We start from the raw sequence: 11,491 nt of genomic DNA, 5'->3' as shown, positions 1-11,491 counted from the left end.
GTAAGGGCTGAGAGGTGGAGGGAATAGAAAGGAACCATCTCCCTTCCCTTCAGGGAAGATCCTGAAATGCTAAAGAAAAGAAGTAACAGATAATAATGGTCTAACTCCCTTAAAGATACTAGAGACAGGGCAGGAATGCATTTGCTCCCAACTCTGAAATGAGTGTAGTAGAGGGTCACCTATAGCCATGCTCAGCATGCTGGCTACTGTTTAATAATTTATGGTGTCTCATCAGGACACTACAGCAACATGATACCCTCCCCACGGGTGCAGTCACTGCAAAGCAACATCTAGGGACCTATAATCATTCTATGCTTTTCTACAGCTTTCTCTGATGACAAAGTGACCCCCCTTCAGCTTTTCCAGCCGTTGCAGATTGAAACTGTTCATTCTATAACCCACCCCTATATCAGATGTAGTAGAAACTTAGCATCATTCACAGCTGACCTCTGTCACCATTTGTAACTAAAGAACAGCTCTGGTTGCCTGGCAACATCACAGCAGAAACTCTTTGGTGAGAATTCCCATGTGGTCACCAGAGCAGATATAGGTGGTTGCAATTCAGCACATGGGGAATGGTGCTGAGAATATGATAAATGTGCAAATGTTCTAGGCAAGAATTTGTATAGGGTCATTACAAAATTGAAGGGGAATAAGAAGACACCTCTCTTTTGGTGTCATTCTCCTCTCACTTATTACAGTTTTACAGCTGTGCATCTCTATTGACTTCAGGGCAAGTTTACACTGGGGTAAGTGAGAGGGTAATTGTTTCCTTTAAACTCCTTTAAACATCTAATCCTTCCTTATTTTAATGTTAACTCAGTAATTGTAATGTAGTCTTAAGTGTGTACATTTCTTATTTATTTGTTTGTTTGTATTTTTCTTTTCCTAAAAAATGAATTGGAGAACAAAATACCCTGCCCAAAATAAAATAAAGCAGAAGAACAGAAAGGTAAAAATAAATGAGAGAGGAAGGGAAAGAAGGCGGAAGAATGTGCAGGGAGGGGAAAGGAGAATGACATTTTGTGTTCCATCCAGTAGGGATTAATCAAAGTTTTTTTTTTTTTTTAAGTTAGAGCTAATTTAATCAAATTTGTCGGAGGTCCCTCATCTCTGAAATTTTGCCTACCCTTTAGCTGCAAGGTCAGCAAAGTCACTGTGCCAAGCAAGCGTCTTTCCCTGGAGACAATCTGCTTACTTCTTCACTAGTAGCTGGAAGCCTGTACTGTTCCATGAGTGTAGCTCATAAAGTCTGTGTGTTAGAAAATCCAAAAGTGGCTGAGAAGTTAAAAACAGGACACTAACTAACAAAGAAGCACAGTGATAAATGAACCTGGTGATATTCTAAACAAAAAGAGCTCTTAACGTTATTGTACCTATTTCCATCATTTCATGCAGACTCAACTGACATTCTAGTCTTTGGAGAGATGTTTGGGGTTCTTGTGTGTGCTGGTTGTTTGAATTTGTCAGCCTTCTTGATGTCATCTGTTATTACCTTTCCTACCTTGTTAAATAGAGGACCTACACTTTCCTTTGTCTTTCTCCTAATGTACTTTTAATTCCTCTTTTTATTGCCCTAGATGTCCCTTTCTAATTGTAACTCATTTTGTGCCTTAGCCTTACTGATTCTGTCCCTACAAGCCTGTGATAGTCCTTTGTATTCCTCCATAGCAATTTGTTCATGTTTTCACCTTTTGGAGGATTCTCTTTTGATTTTCAGGCATAGAAACTTCAGAGTGACACATGGAATGACAATCCTAGAATCTGATTACATAGATTGTAATTTCAACTGAGTCAGTCCTGGACAATATTTGGAATTTCAACCTAACTGCCTCATTTTTTCCACTGAACATCTTCTTCTATGGCAATTGGATGAATAAATCCCATCAAAACATCTTTAACTGTTTCAAAATCTGAACCCTTTCTTTCTGGAGTAAGTCAAAATTCTAGGCTGGCTTAATTTCCTTCTGGGTGGGCACGTACCCTGCATTCCATGTTCCCACTGTGTGTGTTATACTCCTGCACCCAATGGAAAATTGCATGATTATCCTGACTACAACACACATACCTAATACGTTTGTGTGTCAAACTATTCCCAAATGTTTATTACCAATTTAAATGTTGGGTTCCAGCTGTGTGTTTTGATAGTGTAGGAGCTGGAAACATAAATAGGAGTTATGCATTTATTTATTTAGCATGTGCATTAATTATGTGCCAGACTATCTCTGCAGTTATGTTGAATAAATGAACAACTTCTTTCCATATTTCCACATAGGTTAGGTCACTAGCTCATATTTCCAAATTCCCATCCTATTTGTGCATTTCAGCAGCAGCAATGGTGTTACAAAAAAGGGTGACAGGTTTCAGAGTGGTAGCTGTGTTAATCTGTATCAGCAGAAAGAATGAGGAGTATTTGTGGCACCTTAGAAACTAACAAATTTATTTGAGCATAAGCTTTCATCGGCTAAAGCCCCCTTCATCAGATGCATGTAGTGGAAAATACAGCAGGAATATATATATATATAATCACATGTACATGGCAGAGGGGCATTGCTGGCCAAACCGGACAGTCTCTACAAAAGAATAAATGGACACAAATCAGACGTCAAGAATTATAACATTCAAAAACCAGGAGGAGAACTCTTCAACCTCCCTGGACACTCAATTACAGACCTAAAAGTAGCAATTATTCAACAAAAAAAATTCAAAAAACAGACTCTAATGAGAAACAGCGGAACTGGAATTAATCTGCAAACTGGACACAATTAAATTAGGTTTGAATAAAGACTGGGAGTGGATGAGTCATTACACTACCTAAAAACTATTTCCCCCTGCTAATTTTCCCCTTACTGTTACTCACACCTTCTTGTCAACTGTTTGAAATGGGCCATCCTGATTATCACTACAAAAGGTTTTTTTTTCCCTCCTGCTAATAGCTCATCTTTAATTGATTGGTCTCATTAAGAGTTGGTATGGCAAGCTCCATTTTTTCATGTTCTCTGTGTGTATATATATCTTCCTACTGTAGTTTTCACTACATGCATATGATGAAGGGGGCTTTAGCCCACCAAAACTTATGCTCAAATAAATTTGTTTAAAAAAAGTGAGATTCAAATAATAAGAACAGTGAAAACAGGATTGTTAGCTGAAAAACTCTAATGGCCACCAGAAGCCTTGTGACATTAGAACCAGAAGACTCTCCGAATGGTCTTTTCCATTCTTTGGATTACTAAATATTCCTGTGGGTTTCTTTAGTGGAGCAGTCAAGGGGAAAACTTAGGTGCAAGTGTAACTTTCTGGTCCCATTCCCAGCTCCGAATGGACATTGGACCATTGTGATTGGATCCAACCTCTGAATCCCATGTGCTACTGAGTTCCCTGGATCCAGGTAGTGACTGTGCACTGTTCCTACTAGATGTGAGTCTCTCAGCACTCCCCTTGTTTCACCAGGGTTGAGCCATTCAGTGTTGATGGCCCTTGACGGTGTTATCACTGCTTTCCAGGGATATATTACCCAGAACCTGTTATATGTTTCCTTCTACAAAAGAGATGATCCCATCCAGAGAGATGGTTGCAACTAGAAATAGCATTCATCAAACCAACTGGAATTAACAACTGGACAAAGACATATTCCCCAAATCTTATCCAAGCAGACATTGGCAGATCTCCTTAATTAAGCTGTACAGATTATGCTCTGTGTCATGTTTAAAATATCCAAAGGGCCTATCCACAAGATAAAGTGCATGAATACATTTCAAAATCTGGCTCTGAGGCATTTCTTGAAAATTTTACCAGTAAATTTTAGATGCTGAGTGGCTGTCAGAAAGAATGCTGAATATCCTTGCAGAGAAATGAACATACTGTGTGATTCCCTTTAAGAGAGATTTCAGAGATATATCAGTAAAATGAGGGGAGGGGGAAGAAAAAGTATAAAAATAAATGTGTTATGGCATCAACTCTGTGTTTAACATCTACAGAAACTAAGGTGAAAATAGAAAAGTTTGATGCTACTCTGAGTTATGTTTAATTTCGCTTCCTAAGTTTATTCAAAGATATGCATGGTCTCATAGCAGTATGATAACATATCACAATTATATTGCAATAATTATCATAACTATTAAAAAACTTTGTAAACTGTCTTAAATATCAAGTCCATTTTACACAAGAGCAACTGAGCATTTGTAGAGCTCTAGTTTCACAAATCTCAAATAACATTCAGAAAAGGTAAGTGGTACAATCCTCATAATCTATTTTATAGAGGAGAGCACAGGAGCCGGGGTGGCGGGGGCGGGAGGGAGGGAAGTGACAAGTCAAAGGACATGGAGTGGATGAGATAGCAATAAAACCGATGTCTCTGGGATCCAATTCCAGTGTCCACTCTATTGGAATCTGCTGGACTCTGCGGTGTAAATATGGGTAAAAGAAGTATGAGCCCAGCATTTGGATATGACTGGTATTTTGATTTGAAGCCAAGTGAGTAGCATTTAATTCCCTTAATCTCCACTGGTAATCTCAGACATTGTGGTTAAAGTAATACACCGGGATGTTCAGTAGGCAGAAAGGGAGATGTTCTGCCATAGAGATACCAGACAATAGGAACTATTCAAATGTGATTTAATGTGGGCACTTTCAAAAATTTTACCAAGAATGCCTCTGCCATCTGGACTCTTGACTCAGCCATTGACATTGTAACTAGCAGTGGGAAGCCAGAATTAAAAGGTTGAGTATATTGAAATGGAAGTTACAATATAAATTGGATTTTTTAAATATATTTTCTTTAGATGAATCTTATGGAAAGGAAACAGGGAAATGAAACTTCCATCACAGAATTTATCCTCCTTGGATTCAGGAATGTCCCTCAGCTGCAGATCTTTCTCTTCCTGCTGTTTCTAGTGATCTACATTGTGACCATGACCGGGAATATCCTCATTTTTGCACTAGTTGTGGCTTACCAGCAACTTCACACCCCCATGTACTTCTTCCTTGGGAACTTGTCCTGCTTGGAGACCTGCTACAGCTCCACCATCCTGCCCAGGATGCTGACCAGTCTCCTGACTGGGGACAGAACCATTTCTGTTAGTGAGTGCATCACACAGTTATATTTCTTTGGTTCTCTGTTAACCACTGAATGTTCTCTTTTATCTGTGATGGCCTATGATCGGTATTTGGCAATATTGAAACCGCTACATTATGCGGTCCTTTTGAATGACAGGTTCTGCCTCCAGCTAGTGGCCTGGTCTTGGATCAGTGGATTTATGTCTGTTGCCCTCATAATATTTATGATGTCACAATTAAGATTCTGTGGCCCCAGTGAAGTTGATCATTTCTTTTGTGATTTTAGCCCAATAATAAAATTGTCCTGCAGCGACACTCACACGCTGGAAGTTACTGCTTTCATACATTCCTCCATATTCACATTGCCTCCATTTCTATTAACAGTGGCATCCTATGTTTGTATCATCTCCACCATCCTGAGAATCCCTTCCACCACCGGGAGGCAAAAAGCCTTTTCCACTTGCTCCTCCCATCTCATCGTGGTGACAATATTCTATGGGACGCTAGTCATTGTGTATCTGCTATCAGGCTCTGAGGCATTGAGGGACCTGAACAAAGTGCTCTCTGTTGTCTATGGAGCCCTAACCCCATTGGTCAACCCCCTCATATACAGCCTGAAAAACAAGGAGGTTAAGGAAGCCTTGAGGAAAGCTGTGCTTAGATTTTTTGTCTTTTACAAGAACACAGATATTTCAAGATAAAAGGCATATGTAATGGGGCAATCACTGGGATATGATCTGGCAAAGTCACACTCCTGTGAGTAGCCCTAACTTACCTTATAGTGCCTGTTATACTCCAGACTACCTCTGGCTCTGTGACACATTTTGGAGGGAAATACCTAAGACTTGCACTGCCCCCCCACCCCACTTGCACTTTAATGTGTGAAGAATACAGTGCATTGGCCCCCACACTTGCAGTACATATTCTATGAGTATGGATGAATTTTCCAAGAACTTGCAAGCTAATCTCTTGGTTGGTGTAGAGAGGCAGACTCACCCCTGCAGCACCTCCTGCTGGTTGCCTCAGGAATTAGCTCTTCCAGCATCCTGGAGCGCCCCCTGCAGGCCGGTGATCCACCTGTCCTCTGGCCCCATGTCCCTCCCGGACCCCGGTGCCCTTGTATCTCGGGTGCTGCCCCCCAGCAGTACACCCCTCAGTACTAGGGTCTCCCCTCACCAGGGAACCCCCACCCACTATCCCTACCTCACCTCAGAATAAGGCCACTGCCAGTCACCATCTAGCTCCTGTTCCCTGGGGCAGACTGCAGTATAGGCCACTCATCATTGGCAAGGTGGGGTTTGAACCTGCTGCCTTAGCCTAGTTCTGGGCTGCCCTCTGCAACCCCCAGTACCCCTTAGCCTTCCGCTAGGCCACAGCCTGCGGCTTTCCAGGCTGGAGCTCCCCAGCTCCTCAGCCTGTCCCCCAGCCCTGCTCCACTCAGGTGCCCTGTCTCTAGCTTGCTGCAGCCAGGCCTGTCTCTCTCTGAAGGCAGAGAGAGACTTTTTGGGCTCCTGGCTCCCAGCCTTCTTATACAGGCCAGCTGTGGCCTGATTGGGGTATGGCCCAGCTGTGGCTACTTCCCCAATCATCCCAGTAGCTTTTCCCTTTGCCCCAGCCCTCTACCAGGGCTGTTTTAAACCCCTCAGGCAGGAGCGGGATAACCACCCCGCTACAGTTGGTTTATGAGAATAAAAGAGTGAAATACCTGCCCTTTCAGAAATGTTAAATGTGTTGCATTTCTTTGCTTTATCCCGAGTGATCCTAAAACTGCCAAGAGGGAGACGGCAGCAAATCTCAGCCCTCCTGAAGCTGCATGACCCAGCCTCAGAGCCACACAAGAAAGAGATTGGGGTAGACCCTGTGACACTGCACCCCATAGTCTTCATAGTGATATTATTATGGCATAATTATGATGTATTTGATGCAAGATAAGTCATGTGGTGTGTCATTAGAAAAGTTATGATTTGCTGAATATGATTATCCTATTTGTATGCATGTATCATTTTTGAATCTGGAGTTATAAATACTGACTATGTATCTGTACTTCAACTGTAATTACACCTGGGTAATGCCAACTAGACAAGATGCTTTCAGTCTAGACAGTGGTTGGGGAAGAGCCTATTCATGGAATGGGCCATTAGTAAAAACAATAGGCCTTAGGAGAAGCTTATCCCTCACCTTGTGAGCCTTCCTGAGAATGCTATAGACAGCCTATAAGTAATGACTGCTATGAAACGTCAAGGATATGTGATTAGGCCACATGATGCTGGACTCCATCTTGGGATGCCAGTATTTTTCCAAAAACCGTTCTGGGAACCAAGCTTTGAGAAAAAAGGGCTCGTCCAATATGCTAAATCTATATAAAGCAGGGAATAACATCATCTGGGGTTCTTCACCCCCACCCCCCAAAAAAGAAAATACCTGTAAACACCTGAGGAACAAAGACTGAACTGAGGGAAGTGCTGGACCCAGGCTAAAGGGATTTCTAGCCTGTGTCTGAAAGACCTGGGGATTCCAAGCTGTAAAGCAAGTTCAGCTTCTCCCTTAAGAATCTACAAGTCTGCCTGTAAAATCAATTAGTGTGAGAATCTGCAATTCATATCCAATCTATCTAGTATCTTAAGTTTAGGTTGCATTTTTGTTTATTTGCTGGGTAATCTGCTTTGATTTGTTTGCTATCACTTATAATCACTTAAAATCTATCTTTTCTAGTTAATAAATTTATTTTATGTTTTAATCTAAACCACTGAATTTGGAGTGAAATGCGTGGGAATCTTAGCTCACAGATTGCATATTGGGGAGAGGGGGCCCGAATGCTATGAGCTTACGCTGTACAGTTCCCTGTGCAGCGCAAGCCAGTATAATTTTGGGTTTATGCTCCAGAGGGAGTGAATGCCTGGGGAGCTGAGAGTTACCTTGGGTTTAGCCTCTATTTTGTTAGTTCACATGCAGTGGCCGGTCAGAGAGCCTGCATGTAACTGCAGCTGGGTGTACCCCTACCTGTGTGTATGTTGATGGAAGTTTAAGATCGGGAGCATGTCTGCAGCTTGTCACAGCAGCACAGTGTGAGGGGAAGCACAGGATGGTGGGTCAGAGGGCTCGGTGGTTCCCCAGTTCCAGGTGGCACTCCAGGTGGAACCCATCACAACCTCCTCTAATGACGCCTCCTCAGATTTGTCTCCCAAAAAGAATGGCTCAGGTTTGGGAATCTCCCCCCCATCCTCTGCAATGTAGACCAAATAGGAGTAAAGAGGTTATTTTATCTCTATATTTGGAACTAGAGCAACAGCTGCTGGAATTATGTGTCCAGTTTTGGTGCCCATAATTCAAGAAGAATGTTGATAAATTGGAGAGGACTCTGAGAAGAGCCATTAGAATGATTAAAGGATTAGAAAACATGACCCAAAGAACTAAACCTATTAGCTTAACGAAGAGAAGGTTAAGAGGTGACTTGATTACCATCTATAAGTACGTACATGGGGGAAAATATTTCATAATGGGCTCTTCAGTCTAGCAGAGATAATTATCACAATTTAATGTCTGGAAGTTGAAGCTAGACCAATTAAGATTGGACATAAGGCATACATTTTCAATGATGAGAGTAATTGACCATTGGAACAATTTACCAAGGGTCATGAAGGATTCTCCATCACTGACCATTTTTAATCAGGAGTTAATGTTTTTCTAAAAGATCTAGTCTAGTAATTATTTCGGGGAAGTACTTTGGCCCGTGTTATACAGGAGATCAAACTAAATAATTTTAATGTCCCTTTCTGGCCACAGAGTTGTAGGTCAGTCTTCATACTCCTCTGGGATCCCCAGCTGGACTACATCTCCCATGATCCACCATACCAAAGGAATTCAATGATATACCACCTTCCCTCACCAAGAGGCGAGACCATGATGCATCATGGGGGATGTAGTCAGACCAGGGAGCCCAGTTTATAATGGTAGCATGAGGCACGTGAACTATAATTCCCATGAAGAACCATAGTGGCATTTCTGAATTGAAATATCTCTGTTTTCTATTTTTCATTGAAAATAAAAATGTCCCCCCAAGGGAAAATATCTAACTAGCTCTAACCAACATGAATGGGAACACGTCTCTATATGAAAGGGTAGTTGATTTTCCATACTCCATGCACCATTTCTCTTCCCCATCAGTTCTTCTCTTGCTTGGTATTATGAGTTTCATGCCCTTAGCTTTGGCCATGTCCTGTTCGCCAGTGTAAATGCTGAGTCACTACATTGTCCTCATGGCTGTTTACTGAGTTACCCCAGTGATGAGAATCTGGGGGTCCCAAATGCCAGACACTTAGAAGGTCACACTAGATTGTGATGGCCCCTTTTGGCCTTGAATTCTGAAAATCCATGAATATTTGACTCAGTCAATTTAAGGTACTGCAAAAACACTTACAAGAAACCATGGCCTAGCATTATCACTGCTGTAACTCTGCATAAGTAGTTGGAGTTACTCCCAGGAGGAAGTTAGATCCTACATATATTTTTGTGCCTTGCTTTGAACATGCAGGAGTAGCCAGGGCAGGGAAGTGTCTGCTGTAAGCACACATCTCAGGAGGGACCTCAGAAACATTTACCCCAAGATCCTTTGAAGGCTATATGGCAACAATTATCTCCATGGGTGGATTTTGGAGGAGAAAAGACATCTATATTTGCATATATGTAGCATGGTTTGTGCCATTAAATTACTTCTCTTGGGGTTTGGTTCCTCCAATATTGGTCCAAGGCAGTATTTCAGCCTTGGAATACAAGGGCATTTCTATGTTACCATTATTTGGTTCTTAGAAATGGCTTGAAGCCAGAGAAGGAATGAGACTGTCACAAATGGGGAGAAAATGTCTGTTTTAGCATGGTATGATTCCCTCAGACTCTAGAAGATACAGTATCTTGTTCTCCTCAGCAATAGATCTAGCTTTACTTTTTTTGCACAAACAAGACCTCCATGGCTATTTGGATAACATACTGATGGCACCTCAGAAATGACAGCTAGCTAGATGTATGGAGCAAATTCGGAGATGCCGAATTCCCTCACTTTTGCGTGTCTCTATGTATGTGACATTTGTGTCTGCTGAAGTTGGGGCTGCTAAGTAGTACTCAGGATTTCCTGATGAAGATATTGTGCCAGTTTCTGATCTCACTTACATCAGTGTAAACCCCAGTCCTCTCTAGTGATTTCAGTGCGGTGATTCCAGATTTACGCTAGTGTCGCTAAGAACGGAAGCCTGCTCTTTAACACTTACAGTTATGGCGTGGCATATGAGAATCTCTGGGAGGCAGGCAATCTCAGATATTTCCTAATTATAGTCTTCATATCTTTCATTCATTTTCTTACTCTGTATACTAGCTTCTCATTATTTCAATTCAGTTATGAATTCTGCTACTATAATTGGCCCGAATCCTGCTGTCCATACTTTCATTTTGGCATACAGAGTTATTCCACCCTAACATTATTGAGCCTTCATCATTCTGATCCAGCTGGATCCTAAACACTACCTGGGCTGTTAAACTTTGTTTCTCCCTCTCCCTATGTTTGTTCTTTTTTATCCCCATCTCCCCCCACTCTCGTTTTTCTTCTTTTTTCTTTTGTTTAATAAAAGTTTGGCTTAGCCATCCAAGAGTGTATATTTTGCAACCAGCCTGTGAAAAAAAAGAGGCAGCTAAAAGCAATAGCCCTAAATGGCCTGATGCTGGAACAAGTTTACCAGATCTCAGAGTGGCTGATAAGACTGTGCTGTGACTAAGCTTTTTCACCAGTGATATTTCCATAAAAGTCAACACCAGAGAAAGAAGCTGCATTTTCTATCTTTGCTGGAGGGGGTTTTCCCCTTGCGTGTGTTTGTCTTCTTTTGTCTTCTAGGAAATGGGATTGGACTTTAATGACAACAGCAACAATGATAGCTCCAGCCCATCTCAGCTAACTTAGTCTCTTTTCCCCAAAAAAGACAGTTACTATCATCTTTGATACCATCTAAAGGTCTCCCAAACAAAGAGGTGTGCCTATGACAGCCCTCACAATCTTTGTAAAGCTTCTCCCTAAGGCAGTGATTAAGGAAAGTATAAACAGCAATATGTACAATAGACTGCATGACTTTTTTATGCTCACGATGTGGCACTGGCTCTGTTAGTTCTATGCCAAGGGTCCTCCTTAAATCCATATAGCAGTCATCCTTGCATCCATGTCAATGATTTGTACCAGCATTGAGCAAAAACAGGATAGGCCCAATTTGTCTTTGATGTCTGATGCAACGCTGTCCAGGCCCTCCGGGTCCTCTAGAAAGGCATTGTTGAGTTTTCGAGAGATTTTCAGAAAAGAAACAACTGTAAGCCCACGCCCATTTTTTTAGATTTATGCAATCCCAGCTCGGTTCCTACCTCATTACACCCCATCCTTTACCGTCATTTCTTAATTGTTCAT

General features: G+C 41.7%; 1 protein-coding gene across 1 annotated transcript; it reads left to right on the top strand.

The window, feature by feature from the left end:
* The first annotated feature begins 4,781 nt into the window (after positions 1-4,781).
* LOC117885418 (olfactory receptor 1020-like) lies at positions 4,782-5,756 on the top strand. The gene has a single exon (XM_034786726.1). It carries the CDS (start codon positions 4,782-4,784, stop codon positions 5,754-5,756), a length of 975 nt encoding a protein of 324 aa, XP_034642617.1.
* The last annotated feature ends 5,735 nt before the right edge of the window (positions 5,757-11,491 follow it).

This window comes from Trachemys scripta, chromosome 12 (assembly GCF_013100865.1).
Source record: "Trachemys scripta elegans isolate TJP31775 chromosome 12, CAS_Tse_1.0, whole genome shotgun sequence".
NCBI classification, from domain to species: domain Eukaryota; kingdom Metazoa; phylum Chordata; order Testudines; family Emydidae; genus Trachemys; species Trachemys scripta.
Note: the sequence above shows the minus strand (reverse complement) of the source record. Positions and strands in the feature narration are given on the sequence as shown.